The sequence below is a fragment of the Staurois parvus genome, unplaced genomic scaffold (genome assembly GCF_062004578.1).
Source record: "Staurois parvus isolate SC_StPar_1 unplaced genomic scaffold, SC_StPar_1.0 ptg000282l, whole genome shotgun sequence".
In the NCBI taxonomy this organism is placed as follows: domain Eukaryota; kingdom Metazoa; phylum Chordata; class Amphibia; order Anura; family Ranidae; genus Staurois; species Staurois parvus.
The window spans coordinates 11,702,497-11,726,150 of NW_028318078.1; the positions used below are offsets into that span (position 1 = coordinate 11,702,497).

Below are 23,654 nucleotides of genomic sequence, written 5' to 3' on the forward strand. Positions count from 1 at the left end.
GCGATTTTCTCCAACCCTTCTCATCAGAAGACGCTCCTTCCATAGATGGCCTGGACGTCTCTGTGAGATGGTTGCAGTTCCATCTTTGTAAAATTTTTGTATCACTTTTACAGTAATCTGACTGATAAGTAAAGCTTTGCTGATCTTCTTGTAGCCCTCAGCTTTCTTGTGTAAAGAAGTTATTTTCTTTCTCAGGCCTTGTGACATTTCTCTTCCATGTGGTGTCATTGCTTGCAGCATGGAAAGGGAAGGGGTTTTCTTTGTTAAGTAACACCCTTTTATATTCAACCACCTGCTGGACACCTGCTTAATGAATAATTAGACTCACCTGTAGTAGAATTCTTGTTATTAGGATTTTGTTGTCTAAAAATTTAGCTTTTCTCCTAAGACTTTCATTGCGGTATATATATATATATATATATATATATATATATACATACATTTTTGGATTACTGCGCACAATGGATTAGATAGAAAAACAGCAGAAGCAGCATTCCTAGAAACTATCTTTGTCTATATGAAATCACAGACCAAGCTGTTTGATAAGGAATTAGTGTGGTGTGCAGACATTAGCTTAAGTTATACAGCTCTTTGAGCAACAGACATCTTATAACAAAATGGCTAAGGAGTCCTACAAACCATGTGAACTGGAGATACCAGCTCCATCTTCTGGCTTAATAGAATACTACATAATTATTATATGAAATATTTCTTATTTCACAGTAACAAATACTACTGTGAGAAGCAACTGGTGTGTAAAAGCACAGCCAGGAAACCTTCAAAAATACATATACATATTTCTACATACCCTGATGTATCCAATCTGAAACAACAATATCCAACTGGTATGCTCTAAAATCTGATGTAAAACCAACTGCCACAAAATCTCTACCATACAGTTCCAGCCTGCCTATAGAGATTTCATAAATACTAAAATATAATTCATTGACAAGTAAAGACAGTTTTAAGTCCTCCACATTCATAATCAGCAATGTCTTATAAAACATAGTAAATGCAACCGATCTCCATGCAAGTGTATGTCATATGAAAATAATTAGCTACTGGTTGCATTGGATTCAAACTGATCCCCTCCTTACCTGCTGTAACTACTCTTTACCTACCAGTGTGATCTTTGGAAATAAATGGGCACAATTGAAAATTAATAAATGCATGGGCATTCTCAGCACCATGTCACTGCTCAAAAAAGTGTCAACACACGCTCAAAAATGTGTGGCTTGATTTTAGGGAGCCCTTAGATGTTTTCTGGAGCAACACAATATTTAATACTGGTAAGTTCCCATTTAAATATGTATACGCACCATGTCTCTTTGTATTGCTTCCTTTGTGTATATATTTAGTATTTCTTTGTGTTATGTTTTTTTATCTGTACACAAATGTTTGCCTTTCATTCCTATTTTAAACTTAATGCGTTGTTTTATAAGGTGAGGGTTTACATATATTTAAAAGTGGTAGTTTTTTTTAATTTTTACCTACAGGTAAACTTATAATAAAGCTTACCTGTAGGTAAAATTAATATCTCCTAAACAAGCACCATTTATGAGATATTCTAGTGAGCGGAAACCAGTGATGTCACTGGCACATGCTCTCTTCAGAGCTGTATGCCACAGCTGAGATGCATATGTGCTGGAGTGATGTTATCGCGGCTCAGCCAATCAAGTGGTCGCAACCCGCGAACCCAGAAGGAAGACCGAGTGAAGATGGAAGCCTCCTCAGAGGTGCTGGAGGGCTTCGTTTAAAGGTAAGTCTTTCATAATGTGCTAGTATGCGATCAGAGGCGGACTGACAACTCAAGGGGCCCCTGTGTCCTCGCCCACACTCAAACCACACCCAAAAAAGCCTATGAAAGGTACCAAGGACATCTCGTGGAGCCCCCTACTGACCCCGAGTGCCCGAATGGTCAGTCCACCCCTGTATGCGATGCATACTAACGCATTGTAACATTGCTTTGCAGGGAGAGCGTTTTCATTTTTCCCTTAAGTTTACTACCACTTTAAGTCATTATCTCTTTTTACATGACATACACAACAAACAATATTTCATATGATTTCAAAATGTATAAGTGATAAGGAACTTTTTTTTATCTTGGATTGCAGGAGCAGCAGACCTGGACTGTACATACAATACCAGAGGAATTCTGTTCTGTTCATGGAATGCAGACAGCCAGTACGACACATCCCCATGTAATATAACAGCCAAAGCTATGGACAACAGAAGGTAAATAAGCACACAGTTTGTAAAAGGTTGCAGTAACTGTAGATTCTGACCAGATGCCCCACGCTTGTCTTAGTGAAGGAGGGTATTTCATGTTTTACATATTTTAGGAGAACTCCGCAAGGGTCTGTTGGTTCTCTGATTGTTGATTTAGGTCATGCTCCTGACTGGTATAATAAAACTACAGATCTATTGACCAAGAACACAGATGCATGTATGGTTCACACACACAACCCTCCTCTCCGTGAATTCTTGTCTGCTTTTTTTGCTATAAAACCTAAGTTCAGTTTTTGAATATTATAACCATAAGAAATATTTATGTTTATCCTCTTAGTTATAATTAGTTACCTTTACTTCCTCTTTTCCCTGGTCCCTCATTTGCTAATGCTTCTTCCTCGGTGCAGTACTGATGAATAGGCAAACAAAGGATTACATTTACTTTACCAGTAAACTCCCCAAATACAAGCTCTCCCAAGGGTACAAGGCAAAATGGCCACTGAAATGACCTAGTGTGATAAATTGCAGTTGTAAGCTGACCTACTGTATCTGTTTTCATACAAATTATTATATTATGGCCTGTAGAATTTGCTTCTTGTTTGGCATCTGCAAAGGACCAGATAGATTCCATGCTAGGAATAGGAATGCAAAAAGGCAACCTTAAAATCTTTGCAGAGTAGAGCTTATTTTTGTGTAAGGGTCTTATGGTATAGATGTATCAGGAGGACCTGTGCTTTTTAAACCTCACCAGAGGACCTGTGCTTTTTAAACCTCACCAGAAGGACATTGCCCACAACTAGGCATCTCAGTCGAAAGCAGGATATAAGGTAAGTATGTTGTCTAATTTTTCTTCACATACATCAATTTTACAATTTTAATTTTATTTAAGTATAATTCAGTGTTTTTAGATGGGGTGGGCCAATATGTAAGGGTTCTTGCACACAAGCAAGTAAGTCTGTTCAATGTAAATGTCAGTGTATTTCCTTTTCCCAAGCAGCTCAGGTGCAGCATATGGTCTCTCATTAACATGAATGGCTTGTGCTGCTGTACTCATGTATATGGCGGTTGTATTGGAAACATGAGTACAGCGAACAGGTGTAGGCAAAAAGAGATCATTTTGTGTTTTTGCCTACACCTGTATGCCCAATGAGAACCTTACATTTTAGTAAAAAATAGCTTTTTTAACAAATTACAATTTCTTCCCACTGCCCTTTCAAATGATATTTCCTGAAACTTTCCTTTAAAAATGGCATCAATAATATAGTAATAAAACAGCTTTACATGAAAACCTTACCAGGCAAACCGTTCCATTTTTTTCTTCATACTCAAGCATGTAGCACAATCAAGCTGCAAATGTGTTGAACATTCATAGAACACGAAGTCATTCTGGATGATCCCTTGAGGAACCATTTCTGAGAAGTTAATTGTGAAGGCTTGTGTTACAACATGTCTTTTGTCGCTTTTGTTTAATTAAATGATTGAGCAGGTGCATTGCTTGGAGTTTAGATTATTTCCTATCTTTAGACAAGATCATTTCATTGCAAGCAAACTCACATATTCATGTAGGGCATATGAGAATTCATGCAGTTGGTTTTCAATGGATTTATTATATTGAATTGAAATGTAAATGTCTTAAAAGTCGAAAGTGCAAACAGAAAGTTTAATCCTAGTAATCACTGTACAATAGATAATCCGGGGAATTAAATAGTGCATTTACTGCACTTTTCTGATGGTAGTTCCCTTTAAGCCCATATGGAAGAATAATATATTTGAAATATTTTAAAAATATTCTTCCCAAATATATTGATATATATTTGAAATAGTAAAATTGTGGCCATATTCAATATATTTCAGTGTATATATATATATATATATATGTATACTGTATGTTGAAATGCATTTTTATTACAAAATATATGAAAAATATTGTTAAAAATACATTTCAAATATACTGTATGTTTAAAAATACAAATCTACATTTTTGGAATGCATTTACAAATATATGTAAAAATATATGTTAAAGTTACTTTTCTATATGTTAAAAAAAAATATTTTGAAAAATATATTTATTTAAAAAAAAATATATATATATATATATATGTGTGTGTGTTTTGAAATATATTGAATATGGTCAAAATTGTAGTATTTCAAGTATATGTCAATATATTTGGGAAGAGTATTTTTAAATTATATGTTTCAAATATATTTTTCTTTCAAGTGGGAGGGCCCATTCACATTGCAACGTGGTGCTGGAAAGGTACGTTCTGTGTTTGTGTCCTGCAACGCACATGAACATGCTGCCTATGGAAGACACATATGGGTGCCATTGAGTGTTAATGGCACCTCAAATGCATCTAGCAAATGCATGCATTGGCAGCCACCAAAATGCATGGCACTGCAGTACAATGGTTTGGTGTGACAGTTTTCAAAAGTAGCGCTTGCATAACTTTTTGCATAGTTCCATTCATTTGGCAGCCTATTCAAATAAATGGGCTGTCAAAACTGGAATGCAAGGGACTGCATGGGAAATCACGTGTTCCAGTGTGAACCTGCCCTAAAACTACCTGTGCCTAATTCAGAAAAGAATTTACGACAGTTTCTGTAATATTACCAACAAGTGCATCAACATCACGTAGTTCCATCTTCCACCATTTTAGGAACCTGTCACTAGGATCCTGTCACTATGGGTGCAACAGATTAAAAAAGAGTTACTGCAAATATGCAGATTTGGTAAACTGGTGATAATTAAGACCAGCTCTCAGCGGGGAAGGTGTCATGAATGTGACAGCTTCCTTCGCAAGGCTCCCTAGCACCCAATGACTCACCTCCAGCCCCATTCAACTGCCAGCTGGGAGATTCCCACAGCTAAATGTAAACGTTGGCGACAGGGATATTGATGATGCATTTACCACAATATGGCAATGTCCATATTTGAATAGTGACGAGTCACCCCAGAGCTGACCTGTCTCTGAGTTCCCCAACATGTTAACATGTTTCACCCACCCACTGCCATGCACTGTCAATAAAAAGCAAGGTGGGTCTGATGGGGAACTAGTCTCTCAGTTCGCCATCAGGTTTCACCCACCACACTACTAAAGTCCTCAGTTATGCTTCTGTCTGTATGACGGGTGCAGTGGCCAGGGAAGGAGCTCAGTAAGGTTGAACATGACTGAGCACAGTAATATCTGGTATGGACATCTCCTAAGACTGATTGATTTACCTGTTCCCGACATGTACATAAAGCTGTTGCAAACATGGATAATTGTGGTGTGAAAATGGGAGGGAATTCTAAAGAGTGTCTATAACACATTTTTTCAATTTGCCCCAATTCTGTTTTTGGTGGCTTAGATGTTATAGAGTATCCATTCTGGTGATATGTGTTCTGTGCACACCCTCTCTGATTTAGCTTAGTAGTCATGCTATATACTTTTTCTAAGGTTATTATTCTGATAATCATCAATAATTAAAGTGCATATAACCCTTTCACATGACTTCTATCACTTTGTTCAAAGGGTGGGTGAGTAAGGGCCCAGATCGATCTGGCCTAATAAAGTGTTTTACATACATTATGACGCAACATCATAAGCACATTCTGGAGATGTAAGAAATCCGGAAAAGACCCAGCAACCAGAGTTAAATTCCAGTATTTGGCAGGTTTATGCTTGCAAGCTCCAGTCTATGCAACTCAGGACATAGATGATTTGATTAATAGATTAAAGAGTTAGTCCCCTTCTTTAGCTCGGAAACATTAGAATGTAGCCCATCTTGCACAAAATTGTAATGGAGAAAATAACAACAAGCAATTAAACACAGAGCTGGCACCAGTGACATTAACTTGGAATACCTGAAAAATGCCCTTATAGAACAAATTTGTGTCTGTCTTACAGGGACATATCAGGATCTTGCACTCTTTCCCTCAACAAAAACCCAAGACATTGTGCAGTTCGTTTAACCTATAATGGTAATTATGTAAGTATAAATGCTATATCTAAATTCTTGGTATTTTTAAAGGATTATCTTCAAGTATTTTTCTAAATATGCAAAAAGAAACAGGAGGCGTGGTATAGTATTCTTTCAATGCATAGTTAAAGGTGGTATAAATGAACAGAAATCGCTCTGAAAGATCAAATAATAGCAGCTGACAAAAACAGTCAGACAAATTGTACACAAATATATATAAATCTACATTGCCATGCTAAAAATAACAAGCGAATATCGAGAACCAAACGAATATATCCCAATATACAGTAGAGAAAAAAAGAAAATTAGTCCCAAATGAGTCCAAGCCAGTAACAGATGTGATGAAAGGAAATCAAATCAACTGGATGTTCTCAACACCAAAGTGTCCCACCATCTTCAGTTTAAAGGACTCTTACCGGAACAAATGATGAGTCATATGAGCTTGTATATTAGTATTTCATCTGATGAGGAACTTGTGTCACCTCCAAGTCTGCACATATGATCACCAAAGCGTCACATCTATTAACATAAGATATTTAGCCGTGACTTAAAAAGAACATCGGAAAGGCCGACATAGTGTAAAACTGTATGTATACTTTTATTTTACAAATTTCTAACCACTCACATTAGTTAAAAATATCAAGTGCTTAATAATATAAAATACCAGTCCCGGGATTCAATCTGGCCACTTCCAGGTTACAACGTGCATGTTAACGTCATGAGCATCAGCTCTGCCCTACGCATTTAGTCACAACTGATATCATTGGAGGCACCCCCGATGAAGTCAGTTGTGATCATTTATATATAGTTAAAGATGGTGTGTCTGGATTTTGACTGGGACAGAAACTTTGGAAGATCCTAGTTCACTTGTGCCACCACCCCAAAAGTGGCATCTTGCTACCTACTAGAACCCTAGAAGACCAGATGTATCCAGGGGGCAGAGAGCATTCTGTTTGAGAGCCAGGAAGTGAAGTGATATGTGGTTCCTTTGACCACTAGTCCCAAGAGTAAATTCATTGGCTGACTGGCATACTGTATCTCTAATCTTATCTGAGCAAATTTTAGTTCACTGTGATCTTCTAATCTTGGTTCAACCTACTGAAGCCAGAAGTCAGGCAAATAGCATTTTAAAAGGGGAAGCCTCCATATTTTTATCAGCACAGGTTTTCTTTATTAAAGTGAGAAAGAATAACATTTCACAATGGAGTTTTGGAATTGCAGCTGACCTGTTTATCTGCTGTCTTGTTTATTGCTTTTTAGCATAACAATCCTTTGACGATTGGCCATTGTGTAAACATAAGTGTGGTCTGTAGTGGTTCACAGAAAATCGTGACAAGTAAATTTATTGCACCATATGAGTATGGTAAGCACTCACTCTTTCTTTTTTTTACACTGTATTCATATTTCTTGTATTTTTTTTCTTCTCATTTTTGTTTCATTATTGCAACAGTGAACTGTGTGTATTGCCCGACAACAGCTAATTAGGTTGCCCTTTTTATTCTATATATTCTGTTTTAGTGAAAGGTCTGAATGTGGTTGACACTTTTGATTTCTGACACTTTCAAACATGAATGGACCTTTTGTGTGCAAGTGTCAGTACTAAGAACTATGGTTATTACCTCATAGCCAGAGAAAGAAACTTTCAGATTCCAACTGTCATCTCCCATTTTAAATCTGACTGATGGTGCATTACCAGTTTTTACAGGGAATACATAATGTTTGAATATACACATATTCATTTTTTTCTTTGTTTAAAATTAATAGTTTAAAAATATGCCTTAATTTTTGGCAAAATAATTATGAAATATGGCATATGAATTGTCCATAAAAAAAACAATTTCTAGCCAGCAGATGCACATGTAGGCTCCCTCTCACAAATTTACCAAGCTAATCTTAACTGGTTTGCTGAAAAAGCCCAATTTTATAGAGTTTAAAAGCTAAAGTTCTATTTTTTAACTATATTCTACCTCCCAAAGTCACAAACAAAATTGCAAGTAATCATCAGAAACCGAGATATCTGTCACCCATGCATATGACTGACCACCAAAATTCTGTTTATTGTAAAGCTGAAACTAGGCAATAAATTCACAATTTCAGTACAATTTACTGAAAGATGAAATAGAAATCATAAAAAACCTATGCCAATTTTGTTAAAATCAATCAGATTTTTCTGGTGGATTTAATTAGAGCAGTTATGATTTCATTTCCTTACAGTCGAAAAAAAATATATCTTCAATTGCTTTGCAGTTTTGACAAATCAAATGACTCACCCTTCTGCCCTCTTTCTACTTCCAAAAAAGCTCCATACAGAGTTTTCAATTCAGTTTTAGATAGCTGACAAGAAAACAACTACAGCTGTTTGGAAAACATTTAATGGCCTTTTCCATAAGAGTCATGGGAGTTCTTTCATTTGTAAAATTTATGTTTTATTTAAAGTGGTTGTAAAGGTAGAACCTCTCTGCATTAAGGTAAAAAAAACTTCTTTGCCTAGGATCCCCCCAGCCCCCTCTTTGCGGTCTCTTTCCTTACTAGAACTCAAGGCAGTAGCAGGAGCCATTGGCTGCTTTCAACCTCAGCCTGTGAAGAGAAAGATGGGGTCAGGACTGTGCTTGCTATGGGGCATTTGGCAGGGGGAAGGAACCATGAGTACTGGCAGAGGGACCCCAGAAGAGGCAGATTGGAGCTGCTCTGTGCAAACCCATTGCACAGAGCAGAGGTAAGTATGACATGTTTGTTGTTTTTTCTTATTTAATTTTATGTATACAGTCACTTTAAATCATAAAATAAAATTTACCTAAAACCATCATAATTTCACTAATGATGCCACTTTAAGATATGAGGTACAATTAAAAGGTATTGATTGCACATCAATTTTGCAGCTTTACCAGGTTGTGAAGTTTTATAATAAATTATTTATTTCTGCTAATAAATAACCCATACACATTCACTACTTAATGGCCCTTTGTTTTTTGCTTTTGTTTTTTGAAATTGTTCCTTACTATATTTTGTATCTGCCCCCTTGTTAAATCATTAGAGGGTTGCTATGATCCTGCAGAGCATGACCACAGAGAATAAATGTAGCCACCCTCTACCAGGAAGTCAGGTCACAGCAACAATAAAAAAATAATTTGGAGGAGGCTGAAAGCAAATTAATTTACTTTTTTAGGTTGAGAATGCATGCTTGAATATTTTTTTTTATGTTACTTTTGACTTCACATTGGGTCCTAAAAGGATGTTTGCTACTTTATTTTCATATGACAAACAGTACAAATATGATTATTATTATTATTTACAGTGCAGCTGGATCCACCAGAGTCTCTACATATTAAGATGACAGAAGATAGTACATGGAATCTAACCTGGCTCGTTATTTCAAATCAAATATTTAATACAAGGACTGAAGTCCTCTATAATCCCATAAAAACGTGGCAGGTAATCAGATTATGCATCTGTCATAGACTATACACAGGCATCAAACTCAAATGTGGTATGGTTTCAGGCTCTTTTGAGTTGCTTCTAATTATTTTTTGTGAGGCTTTGTTTTGACCTGCATATGAGCTGCTATGAGCTACCTTGGAGCTGTATTGAGTTGCTCCTGCACAGTGCTCTGGGCAAGGTATTGCACTGAGGCCCCTACAAGCCTGCATCAGATATCCCCATCACAGCGCTCATACACATAAGGTGTCTCCATCACAGTGCCCCCTTAGATTACAGTTCCCCTATTACAGTTCCCATATACATCAGGTGTACCCATCACAGTGCCCCCTGACATCAGGTTCCCCTATTACAGTTTCCATATACATCAGGTGTTCCCATCACAGTGCCCATATACATCAGGTCCCCCCCACATCACTGTGCTCCATTACATCAGAGTTTCTCAGCCCCTCTTCCCCCTTGTTCTCAAATATCACAAATGATGTTCCTACCTACAGTGATGGCAGCTCCTTCTTCCTCTCCTGCACTAATCATGAGGTGAGTTCTTAGTGCAGCTCTCTTCTAACCCCTGCAGCAGGGAGGAGAAAGCTGAATCCTCTCTCCAGCAGAAGCCAGATGCTGTTCCTTCTGACAGGAGTGACATTGCAGTTACTCCTGTTAAAGAGGAGCAGCACAAATGGCCAAATCGCCAGTGCACCCCCATCAACACAACACCTGGCCCTGATCATGGGCCCCCCATGCCCCTTGGGCCCCTGGGCAGTGCCTGGGTGTGCCCATTCATTAAGATGGCCATGCTCCTGCATTCACAATGAGTTGTAAAAGACAATCATATACTATATGTTTCAACAGTGTTTATAAGCCCTAAAGGAAACCATTACTAAAGGAACATGTAGATTCCCGTTGCTGACCTTTCCTTTTAAAAATGCTGCTCTATTGCTTTCAAAAATGTTTGTGTCACTAACCTAGATGCATAACAGGAGTTCTGATTTGATAAATGAACTGTTGATTTAGGACACAAGTATCAAACTGGTGGCCTTCCAGCTGCTGCGGAACTACCATGAGGCATAGCCCATGAGGCATTGCAAGGCTGACAGTTACCAGCATGACTCCTACAGGCAGAGGCATGATGGGACTTGTAGTTCTGCAACAGTTGGAGGGCCGGCAGTTTGACATTCCAGATTTAGGATTTTCCCAAATGATGACTTTTTCTCTGAGATAAGGCTGTGCTAGGGGTGCAAAAACATGCATTTTCAGCCATAAAATTCTTTCTTGTCTATGGAAAGCACTAAAGCTGGCCATACACTGTTCAGATTTCCCCATCTACACATTTGAAGGTGGATGGAGAAATCTTCCCCTCTGCTCTATAGTTTTCTGACAGTTGGGAGACTCCCCTGCTGTCAGAATACACAAATCATCCCTGTAGCCATTGACTGCAGCCACTGATCAGGCAAGTTTTAACTGACAGAGCAGTTAAAAAGAAGTTGACCAATAGATAGACTTCTTTTCAACTGCACTGGTGACAAGTGGATTGAAATTCGGCCAGTCCTTGCCAAAGCAGCAGAATTGTGATCCACGTATGGCCACCTTAAAGTTATGATGATATTTTGGTTGTTAAGTGTCCCGCCTGTTATCTCAAAGGTAAATTTTGCTACAAAATTAGAAGCCAAGAGAAAAATGTAATGGTCCTTGGAGGAGAGCAGACTGGAAGGAACTACCATCAGTATTAATTTATAAACTTGAAAAAACGTTGACCAGAAATGTGCAATTTGTTTAGGCTATATTTGGAAATAGGAAAGTAGATAAACCAGACAAAGCTCCTGAGTTGTATAATTACATCTTCCTAAAAATATGTAGTAGTCACACTTTTCCAACTATATGGAAATGGTGTGTGGCATTTTGAAACTAAATCAGAATTAGCAAAATGGCTTTAAGCTAAGACAAATCTTCAGCCATATTTAAAATCTCTAGTAAGGCTACAAGGTCAGAAGCAAGGCCAGATCTGGTCTGATTGATACAGGGGTGCATTAAAAGATGTCAGGGGGGCAGGGCAATGTACAGGGGGTCAGCAGGCAGAAGATAGGGTCAGCAGTTTGTAGGCTAGAAGAGAGCACAGGGGTTATTGCTGGAAGGAGTGAGGACAGGGGTCACTGCTGAAAGAATAGAGGACAGGGGTCACTGCTGGCAGGAGAGAGGGCAGGGGTCACTGCTGGTAGGAGAGAGAACAGGGGTCACTGCTGGCAGGAGAAAGGGGAAGGGTCAGTGCTGGTAGGAGGGAGGACAAGGTTGACCACAGGCAGGAGAGAGGACAGGGGTCACCTCTGGAAGGGCAGAGGACAGAGGCACCACTGGCAGGATAGAGGACAGGGATCACTGCTGGAAGGAGGGAGATCAGGGACTTCTGCTGGAAGAATAGAAGAAAGGGGTCACCCTTGGAAGGATAGAGAACAGGACTCACCACTGGAAGGATAGAGGACAGGGCTCACCGCTAGAAGGATAGAGGACAGGGCTCACCGCTGGAAGGATAGAGGACAGGGCTCACCACTGGAAGGATAGAGGACAGGGCTCAGTGCTGGAAGGATAGAGGACAGGGCTCACCACTGGAAGGATAGAGCACAGGGCTCAGTGCTGGAAGGATAGGGCACAGGAGTCACCGCACGGGGTCACTGCTGGAAGGATTGAGCACCGCTGGCAGGAGAGAGGACAAGGATCACCGCTGGCAAGGCAGGGGTCACCGCTGGAAAGATAGAGGACAGGGGTAACCACTGGAAGGAGAGAGCACAGGGGTCATTGCTAGAAGGAGAGAACACAGGAGGTACTGCTGGAAGGAGAGAGGGCAGGCGTCACCGCTGGAAGGAGAGAGCACAGGGGTCACCGTTGGAAGGAGAGAGCACAGTGGTCACCATTGGAAGGAGAGAGCACAGGGGTGACTGCTTGCAGGGCACTCAGAATATCTCCTTTGTACATGCACAGTCTAAGCACAGGCAGCAAGATCTCCTCCTAGGCTCTTCGCTGGAAGAAGAGAGCACAGGGGTCACTGGTGGAAGGAGAGAGAGTACAGGGGTCATTGCTAGAAGGAGAGAACAGAGGAGGTACTGCTGGAAGGAGAGAGGGCAGGCGTCACCGCTGGAAGGAGAGAGCACAGGGGTCACCGTTGGAAGGAGAGAGCACAGGGGTCACCGTTGGAAGGAGAGAGCACAGGGGTGACTGCTTGCAAGGCACTCAGAATATCTCCCTCGTACATGCACAGTCTAAGCACAGGCAGCAAGATCTCCTCCTAGGCTCTTCGCCACACAACACAGCTGAAATCTGATTCTCTCTGAGCTATGATCTGCACAGTGTGTAGCTGGTTATTACAGCTGTGCTGCCATTCTGAACAGGAAATCTCAAGTGCAAACTAGTAAACAATAAAATGCACAATATATTTTTATTTTTTCTTCTTCTTAATGATTATATAAAAAGTAAAGGAGAATGCTAGCAAAGGACAAGTACACTTCCAATCAGAAACACTGCCTTCCTTCTTACTCACATCCAGCTCTATTCATGTAGAAGAATTGGAGTCTCCACTTGACACATCCCATCTTAGTAATAAATGGATACACATTCTTGATGGTATATTCCTTTTTCATATAATGATGATTTTATATGAAAACTGTAAATAAACGATTTAATATTTTTAGATATAGGATACAGTATGTGTTGTTGAATATGGGGATTAACAGCATATCAACACTTCAAAAATCATCTATATTTACTGGTTTCGTTTATACTTACCTACACCTTGAAGACGTGATAGAAACTCAACTTCAGAGGGACAATTCATATAATATAGAGATAAACCTCCTATGTGTCTAAAAGGGGCTCATCACTGTACAATTATTTGCCAACACCTTATACATCTATGAACACTCAGCTCAACTAAGCATTCATGTTTATAAGAACAGAGTTAATAAGAGTAGAGAGATGCAGGCAGACACTATTGATGTCACTTACCTTAGGAGAGAACAAAATGTATTTTTCAATCAATGTTTCAATTGAAAACTGTTGCCTACTTCACCCCTTAAATATTGCCAGCTAATAAATTCCAAAAGGAGCAAATTACTGACTTACCTCTATGAATAGAGTTACTAAGGCCCCATTCATACCCGAGCATTTTGTAGCATGAAGCTTGATGCTCCAAAACACTCAGGGGGAGAAAATCAATATTTCTCTATGGAGATAATTTACATCTCCACTCCAAGTCGCCCAAAGCAGAATGCCTGAAGCTCAAACAAGTTATGGAGCCACTTTTGTTGCTCCGTTTGGACAGATTAATGTGTTTTTGGTGCGTTTTCATTCCCATAGAAATATACAGAATCACGCAAATCGTGCATTTTCATGGGCATTTTTCTGGCATAGCAAAACATGGCAACAATTGATGTCACTGATCAAATTTTTCTCTATTGGCTAATACAGAAACGCCAGAACTCAAAAAGCCCAAAAACGGCTGAACAAATTGTGCACAAATGTTCAAAAACTTGCATAAAAACGTACGAAAACTGCACAAAAATGCTATGCTCAAGTGTGAATGGGGCCTAAGACACTGGTAATATAAAAAAAATAATAATTTTGAATGTATATGATACAAATGCCTGCTGTGCAAAACTTTCATTTTGTACTATATTACCACAACTGTCCTAATTTTTCAAATAAGAAAAGTAGTGGGACTTGTCACAATCAGAGTTTTACCAAATAATGTAAGAACTTGAGTACAGTTTGTACAAACAGACCTACATGTTGATAAATTAGGCATGTTGACATTACAGATTTCTAATTAAAGTTGTTACTGCTCTCAGGAAACAAACAATATCACACTTTGGGAGAAAGAGCCTTTCGTTTTACTGCGTGGCCTCAAACCCAACACTTTGTATGAAGCCAGGGTTCGAGTAAAAGCACAGAATGATATCAAGGATGAGCCAGGAGCCAAATGGAGTTACTGGAGTCAGTCTGTAGAATGGAAAACCCCTCCGGAAGGTAGGTGTGTTGTATGCATTTTTGTGATGGAGGCTGCGCTTTGCCTTTAAAACACTTCCCAATCTGTGTACCACTCTTCTGATCCTATTTTACATTTTTCGATACAAATACACTCTAAATAGTACTTCAAACCCCTGTGTGGAAATCATAGTAAGACCCTTCAAATTCCAGAAAGATACATAAGTTAAAAAAAGACATGTTAGACAAGTTCAACCAAAAAAACTGCCAGTGTTGACCCACAAAAATTCCCCAAAAAACCCTCATTAAATATGAAGTGCACATATTCATCCATTCTTCCGAGCTTATAAAAATCCTTCAAAGCTTCTTCACATCCACCTTCTGCTAGAAACAGTTGTTGATCTAGGAGGTGTTGAGTCCTTTTTTAATATTAAGGCCTCATGCACAGGGGTATATTTACCACAAGACAAACAAGGCATTTGCCTAGGGTGGCATTTTTCAGGGGGGACAGCACTGCCCCTTGGAAGAAGGGACACGTGGCATGGGAATCTGGTGGGTTCCGAGAGATGCTGTGGGTTTCATGGAGGTGTATGCACAGCCCGACTCATTCCTAAGGGATGTCCAGAGCTGTGAAGGTGAGTTTCTTTCTCTCATGGGGGATGGTGGCTGGGGTATGGGGGGCAGTGTTAGTGGAAGGCTCGGGTGGAGGGCATGGGTCCTCTTGGTCAATATCAAGCTCTTTCTGCATGGGGGGGCGCAAATTTTTGTGTTGCCTAGGGCAGCACAAAACCTAAATACACCACTGCTCATGCACACTGCATGTTATCTCTTCTAGACATCTTTCCTCTTGTCAGAGTTATTTTTGCATAAAAAATGCTTGACGCTTGCAAAAGCGTTAACTGCGTTTTGTTGCGTTTAGTCAAGCGTTTGGGCATTAATTAATTTTATTGACCAGAATAATAATTTATTCTGGCTATTGAAATTAATTAATGCTCAAGCATTAAACACGCCTAGTGTTTACAAGCGTTAAGTGTTTTCTTTTGCCAAAATGCTCCTGGATGCACAGGCAATGGGTTTTTTTTTCTGCCTCTAAATGCGTATGCCTCTAAACTTCTCTATAAGCCTATGTTTGCATGGACAAGTAGGCTAACATGCAGGGGCGTTTAGAGACAGATAGAAAAATGCCAGACACCCCTAAAAGCAGCTGAAAAAAAATCCAGTGTGCATGAGGCCTAACATACTGCTTGCCCTGATGCTACAATGATCATTTATTATAGGAGCACAAAAGGATATATTCAGGGTGTAAACCTACTGAATTTGTAGTGCTCAGGCCTGGGTAAATAAAACTGTTATAGTTTACCTCTTGGCTACCACGTGAGTTAAAGCATGTCCTTATTTTAGAGCAGGGGTCTCCAAAGTTTCTATAGAAAGGGCCAGTTCACTGTCCTTCAAACTTTAGAGGGGCAGGACTGTGGCCAACAGGAATAGAATTTGTTTCTGGTATCATTGGGAGTAAACACTGTCCCATATTTGGTATTATAGGAGGAACAGTGCCCCATTGTTGATGTCAGTTGCAGGAATTATGCCCCATTGTTGGTGTTGTTGGTGTCAGTGGGCAGAATCAGTAAGATGAATAGTGCCTCAAGGGCCAGATGAAGGCAAGCAAAGGGTCATATCTGGCCCCTATGCCACAGTTTGGAGACCAAAATTTTAGGTTAGGCCGCTTTCACACTGCTACGGTGTGGTTTGGCAGCAGCGCAGATGGGTTTCCCACAGAATTTATATTTTGTCCAGCATTTTTGGGGTGATTTCTGAAAGTGCAGCAAAGATTCAATATGCAGGAATTTTGGTGTGCTTTCAGAAAACGCACCAAAAACGCTACACATAATAAGTCTATGAGAAACCACAGGTAAACCACATGAAAACTGCAGGTACGTTGCACTGCACCAGCTTGTGGTCAGTCAGCAGTGCAGCAATGTGAAAGCTGCTTTAGATCAATTAGATAGATTGTTCAGATGTAAGTGCTATTTAATGACTTTGGCATCAAATCACAGACTTAGAATGTGTCACTTTTAAGATTAAAGTGACTTTTAAGATTAAAGTATATGTAAGCATAATCACTAAAATCTTATATCTTATAAAAACTTTAACTTACAGTACTAATGTAATTAATGCAGTCTTCATTAAAAAAAATACCAGGTGGTGCTCCCGTAAAGGTCCTTCTGCAGGTAATTCCTATTAAACAGTAACTGTTTTTTATTGCTGTCTGTGACCACATTGAGTAGATTCACCCCCTCTATTTGTCCTGTTTACATTTATCATTGAAAGTGAAAGTAAAAGTAAATCCCAAATTTTGGGTGGGATACAGATGGCAAAAAAAAAATCTAACGGGAGTTATAACCTTTCCTTTCTCTACCCAAATTTAAAAAAAAAAAGAAAATTTGACTACAGTTCCTTAATGCCCTATAGCCAAATGACAGCTACAGTGCGGTTGTCCAGTTCTGGGAGGACGTCATATGATGTCCTCCCAGAATGCGCCTTCCCACATGCCTACAGCGCTGTGCACCCGGTGATCTCCGTGATCGCTATGTCCTACGGACACAGCTGATCACATGATGAGGTAAAAGGCCAATCACTGCAGCCTTTCACCACATGATCAGCTGTTTCCAATGACACAGCGGATCACCAAGTAAATACAGTTGCTGGTTATAACCAGCATGAGGAAAGTACTGCTGATAACCGGCAGCTGCCACAGAGCAGATCAGCACTGATCATCAGGGCACTGATGATCAGTGCCCTGATGATCAGAGCTCTGCAGTGCCTCCCACCAGTGCCACTCACCAGTTGCCAGCAGTGCCACCAATCAGTGCCCAGCAGTGCCACCCATCAGTGCTGCCCAGCAGTTGCACCCATCAGTGCCCAGCAGTGCCACCAGTAAGCGCCGTCAGTGTCACCCATCAGTGCTGCCTATCAGTGTCTATCAGTGCTGCCTATCAGTGCAGCCTCATCAATGCACGTCAGTGAAGGCGAAAAATTATCTGTTTGCAAAATTTTATAATAGAAACAAAGAAAACCTTTTTTTCAAATTGTTTGCACTTTATTGTTTATAGTGCAAAAAATAAAACACCCAAAATTTTCACACCAAAAGAAAGCTCTATTTGTGTGAAAATTTTTTATTTAAATATCATATGGGCACAGTGTTGCATGACCACGCAATTATCATTCAAAGTATGACAGCGCTGAAAGCTGAAAATTGACCTGGGCACGAAGGAGGTAAAAGTGCCTAGTAGGTTAATTGAACAAGCTGAGGTTAGAAGCTGAATGGCTACCATACACAGCTGCACCAAATTTTTCACTCTCCAGTTTTAGTAACCCCCCCCCCCCAAATAGTTTTCAGTCATGCTTAATATACTTGTACTTTAAGTTCTAAAATATTACTGAGCCATATTTGGTTTGTGATAAAACACTCATTACCATAGTGTGAAGTATAAGGGCCAGTCCACACCATGAATGGGCTGAATCGCACTGGACCTCACCAAAAATAATTTTCCGCACTGTACCATATGATTGGGTGAGGGCAAACGCACTGCATTTGCGACTCGCATTTGGGGTGTCAATAGGTTAAGATTAACACCTACTGCAGGTTGCTACTGCAGTGCATTTTGAATGCAGTGCAGGAAATGCTCATGGAACGTCGGTATACCATACTGCGTTCTGCAGTGAATGGGCTCTGTGAGTGGGAAAAAAGAGAATAGGAAACTTGCATACAAAGAAACAATTAAACTTCAGGCATGATCTTATTTACATAGTTACATCAGTGTAGTATTCGGCACTACTACAGTGATCACTGCTATCTTCTGCATCCCGTATTGATCAGCTGCCCTTCTGCATACTGACCACAAGAGGACGCTGACTCGGCACCACCACCATTCATGGAATGCCCTGTATTTTTTCAGTAAATATAAAAAGTTCTCTGATTGGATGGGGTGGGGAGGAGGGGACGTCACAGGACACAAAGATAGCAACGATTACTCTAGCAGCCCCTACTATTACAGTGGTTGTCAGCTTCCACAGCAGTCCATCAAGTACAAAATATGTATCCTTAATGTAACTGCACAATTGCTATCAAACCTTGAGTTCAGTGTTAAAAACCTTATAGATAGAATACCAGAACACTTATAGAATATGCACATCATAACAATGAGCTTCTCTTATTTGCTCCCGTTTGGTCTGATAAAAATATGATTGAAAATGTTTTGTTAATCTGTTCAATAAATGTAAAGAAATACCTGTTGATCCTGCCAAAAACCCAGTGTTATCCTGATCACTTGTATGTTGGGACTGCAGAACACCTCCCTGCTATGTTATGGGGAAGAGAAGCTGGGAGGTGCTCCCTATTATTCAGACTGCAGGATGTGAAAAGAGACACAAGGTGGCAGTGTCCTGCAGCTCAGTGACACACACTCTGGTGAAGAGCTTTATGGATTTTCTGGGCTGAACTGCAGGACTTTGTTACAGTAGAAGGCAGCAAATTGGGGGACTACATTTCCCAGAGGAACTGATGTGTGGGTAAAGGCATATAAATGTAGAAGTCCGGGAACAGAGGCAGGAAGTGAGCTTGGAGAGAGCTGGAAGGAAGGTGTGAGGAGAAAGTTGTGCAGAACACCGGAGGACCGGACCGAGCCACAGAGTGAGAGAGTGGAGAAAGAGGGAGGAATAGCCGACTGCTGACAATGCCAAAGACTCTGTAGAACTACCCTGTCGGCCGGTAACCCAGAGCGTTGCAGGAGGAACTGCAGAATCACTGGGGGCCCCCATCTACAGAAAGACCACCAGTGACTAGGATGATCATGACCATGGTTTGATCGGGTGAGAGAGTCCCAATCTCCAGCCAATTAAATTGTCACTGACGTTTTAATGAATCAGCCATTTTCTATCTAGTTACTGACATTGTTCTAAAGTTATCCTGTCCTAGTTCACCCTGCCTATTAGCAAACACATCTCCAGCATAATTCTGTCATCAGAGCCTACTGCAGTGTCTGCCCTCTGCCAGCCAAGCCACACCACTGCTTCCTCTGCAATTGGTTTACATCCATTAAGGGACACTTGTCATTGTTACCATTTGCTACTGCAGCCTATTTAGGAATTGCAGCAAAAAAGAGGGGACATGAAAAGAGATTCACATAAAGTGGTTACATCATGGACAGAATGCGATACTCAAAGTAATTCCAAAACATTATGCTTTATTACACAGTACAAATGTGGACAAATGAGGTAAATACCTCAGTTCACCATCACCTCAGTATGAGATAATACAAAGACAGACCTAATAACATATAAAATCATACATCAAGACTGGTCCAGGGGTAAACTGTCAACTCATGGGGCCACCCGGGCAATAGGGGATCATGGGTCCCCTGTGTCCTTGCCCAAACTCAAAAAAGCTTATGAAAAAGGTTCCAGGGGCATCTCATGGGGCCCCCTTCTGATCCTGAGCCCTTGGGCAGTGCCCAAGTTTCTAAATGGTCAGTCCGCCCTGGACCGTTCTAAGTAATTAGGTGCTGCAAACATAGTGACAATTATCTAATACATTTGCAGCACCGACACAAAGGTTACACCGCCAAGCAGGAGGTATGTCAAAAAATTGTACCAATATAGGCATGGCATGCAGTGCAATAAATGGCTGATAACAAGTACCAAGTAATAGATATGATTGCCCATGAACCTAAACAGGTAATGCGGGCTAAAGATATATATATATATATATATATATATATATATATATATATGGGAGAAATGCGGTTTAGCCTCTATGGTGGCCAAATGAGGCAATTATGACAATGGATAATGGCAAGAGTAGGTGGTAGAGTATCAAGCAGCAAAACTCTAACCGAGTTTCCTTCGTCTGGCTGGGCGTATCTCACTCAGCTTCAGTGAGATACGCCGAAGCCAAGTGAGATACGCCCATTGGCGAAACGCAAAACGCATTGACGTCATACATCATATACGTCACTTGCGGCCGGACACATTGGCGCCATACACACTGGCCATCAGGGGAGGCAGCCATACATGCTGGCCGCGAGAGGTGCAAGGCTGAACTAGTACCGGGGCAGGAGCGGAGCCCGTTGGATAACAATCCCGATGGTGGCAGCTGCCTCCAGGACTGCGGCTGGATATTCAGACGAAGGAAACTCGGTTAGAGTATCACCTATGGCTTGGGTGGTGAGTGAACTGCAGCATGACTAAAAGGGAAAACGGCGCATGCACGCCATTGCATATTTACTACCAAGAACTCTTATATTGACTCTCTATATATCACGCATTTGTTTCAGGATGGGGACATCATGCTTCATCATATAAAGGTGCATGGCACCCTACACTTATTACAAGGCACGGAAGGTCCAGCACTCTATATTACAATATCAATATTGAGGTGGTGTATAGCCCGCGTGTTGTGGTGAAGAAACCCCTTAAGGCAGGGCCCTGCCAGATCTACTACATTGAGGAAGCCAAGTGGTGACCTGTTTATTCAGCTCATTCTTTACATTAACATGGACATGTTTGCAGCACCGACACAAAGGTTACACCGCCAAGCAGGAGGTATGTCAAAAAATTGTACCAATATAGGCATGGCATGCAGTGCAATAAATGGCTGATAACAAGTACCAAGTAATAGATATGATTGCCCATGAACCTAAACAGGTAATGCGGGCTAAAGATATATATATATATATATATATATATATATATATATATATATATATATATATATAGGAGAAATGCGGTTTAGCCTCTATGGTGGCCAAATGAGGCAATTATGACAATGGATAATGGCAAGAGTAGGTGGTAGAGTATCAAGCAGCAAAATATATGTCCATGTTAATGTAAAGAATGAGCTGAATAAACAGGTCACCACTTGGCTTCCTCAATGTAGTAGATCTGGCAGGGCCCTGCCTTAAGGGGTTTCTTCACCACAACACGCGGGCTATACACCACCTCAATATTGATATTGTAATATAGAGTGCTGGACCTTCCGTGCCTTGTAATAAGTGTAGGGTGCCATGCACCTTTATATGATGAAGCATGATGTCCCCATCCTGAAACAAATGCGTGATATATAGAGAGTCAATATAAGAGTTCTTGGTAGTAAATATGCAATGGCGTGCATGCGCCGTTTTCCCTTTTAGTCATGCTGCAGTTCACTCACCACCCAAGCCATAGGTGATACTCTAACCGAGTTTCCTTCGTCTGAATATCCAGCCGCAGTCCTGGAGGCAGCTGCCACCATCGGGATTGTTATCCAACGGGCTCCGCTCCTGCCCCGGTACTAGTTCAGCCTTGCACCTCTCGCGGCCAGCATGTATGGCTGCCTCCCCTGATGGCCAGTGTGTATGGCGCCAATGTGTCCGGCCGCAAGTGACGTATATGATGTATGACGTCAATGCGTTTTGCGTTTCGCCAATGGGCGTATCTCACTTGGCTTCGGCGTATCTCACTGAAGCTGAGTGAGATACGCCCATCCAGACGAAGGAAACTCGGTTAGAGTTTTGCTGCTTGATACTCTACCACCTACTCTTGCCATTATCCATTGTCATAATTGCCTCATTTGGCCACCATAGAGGCTAAACCGCATTTCTCCCATATATATATATATATATATATATATATATATATATATATATATATATTGTTAGCCCGCATTACCTGTTTAGGTCCACGGGCAGTCATATCTATTACTTGGTACTTGTTATCAGCCATTTATTGAACTGCATGCCATGCCTATATTGGTCCAATTTTTTGACATACCTCCTGCTTGGCGGTGTAACCTTTGTGTCGGTGCTGCAAATGTATTAGATAATTGTCACTATGTCTGCAGCACCTAATTACTTTGACCGGTCTTGATGTATGATTTTATATGTTTTTGGTCTGTCTTTGTATTATCTCATACTGAGGTGATGATGAACTGAGGTATTTACCTCATTTGTCCACATTTGTACTGTGTAATAAAGCATAATTTTTTGGAATTACTTTGAGTATCGCATTTTGTCCATGATGTAACTGCTTTTTGTGAATCTCTTTTCATGTCCCCTCTTTTTTGCTGCATGTGTTTTGGTTACTGGGCAGATAATTTACGTCTAGCGATGTATGATATTTATAAACCTCTAAATTTTCTCTATCTTATTAGCAGTATTTAGGAATTACCCCTTGTCAACAATTGCTTCTGCCCACACTTTAAACCATTCATTCATTGCTTCTTGTGCATTAAAGGGATAGTGCTTGTACTTGCATAAATCCTTTTGAGGGACTTCCACCTGTTGCAACCAAGAAGATCTTAATTCTTGTTGTACACCAACTGGGCACCAACAAGTACACAGAAGATCTTCCACTGCAGTTAAAGGGACATTAGCCTTCCTAAGACTTGAACCTTGTCAGCAGCTTCTGAGGGCCCAAAGTGAGCTAGCCTTACTCTTTAATAGTTTTCCTTTGCTCACTGGGGACAGAAACATCTCAGAGTTGAGACCTTTTGGTTAAATTCTATATCAGAACATCCAGAACTGATTGAGATTTTTGCCATATGTGTGCTGACCTTTGCTTAAAGTTACTAATAGTGATAACTGTTATTATATGCACACCTATACATTTGTGCTCATTTATAGTGCTCATACCCAACTAAGCAAAGCATCAGTTCACTTTAACGTGTGTGAGTGCATTTTCTGGTAATATTGAGAGAGTTTATTCTACCAGAAGTGTACGGTGGTGTCAGCAGGGGTTGGACATTCAGAGTGGAGTCAAGAGTGACAGAGAGCCCGAAAATAACTCAGCGACTCTTAAGGGGGTAGTGCTACATGTAGTACAGTGAGGTAGGGTTGTCACCCTAGTACAGGAGGTGTGTTACTGGCAAAATCACAAGGTGGAAATAAAGGAAAAAGAGACTGAAAAAAGAAAAGGACTGGAAAGCTGCAATATATACAATTTTTCATTGATTTAGATAAACTTTGCCATGGGAAGAAAAAAAAAGGCTGGCTGAACCCAGTGGTAAATGATAGCTGCCTGGCTGTCAT

The 23,654-nt window shown here is 40.5% G+C and overlaps 1 protein-coding gene across 1 annotated transcript in view; it reads left to right on the forward strand.

The window, feature by feature from the left end:
• The window catches only part of IL2RB (interleukin 2 receptor subunit beta), a 60,191-nt gene that overhangs the window by 24,203 nt on the left and 12,334 nt on the right, over positions 1 to 23,654 (forward strand). The window contains exons 2-6 of the mRNA XM_089681836.1: positions 2,115 to 2,235; positions 6,117 to 6,198; positions 7,450 to 7,552; positions 9,485 to 9,621; positions 14,457 to 14,634. Of these exons, the coding sequence (XP_089537962.1) occupies positions 2,115 to 2,235; positions 6,117 to 6,198; positions 7,450 to 7,552; positions 9,485 to 9,621; positions 14,457 to 14,634 (621 nt within the window). The remainder of the gene's footprint in view (positions 1 to 2,114; positions 2,236 to 6,116; positions 6,199 to 7,449; positions 7,553 to 9,484; positions 9,622 to 14,456; positions 14,635 to 23,654) is intronic.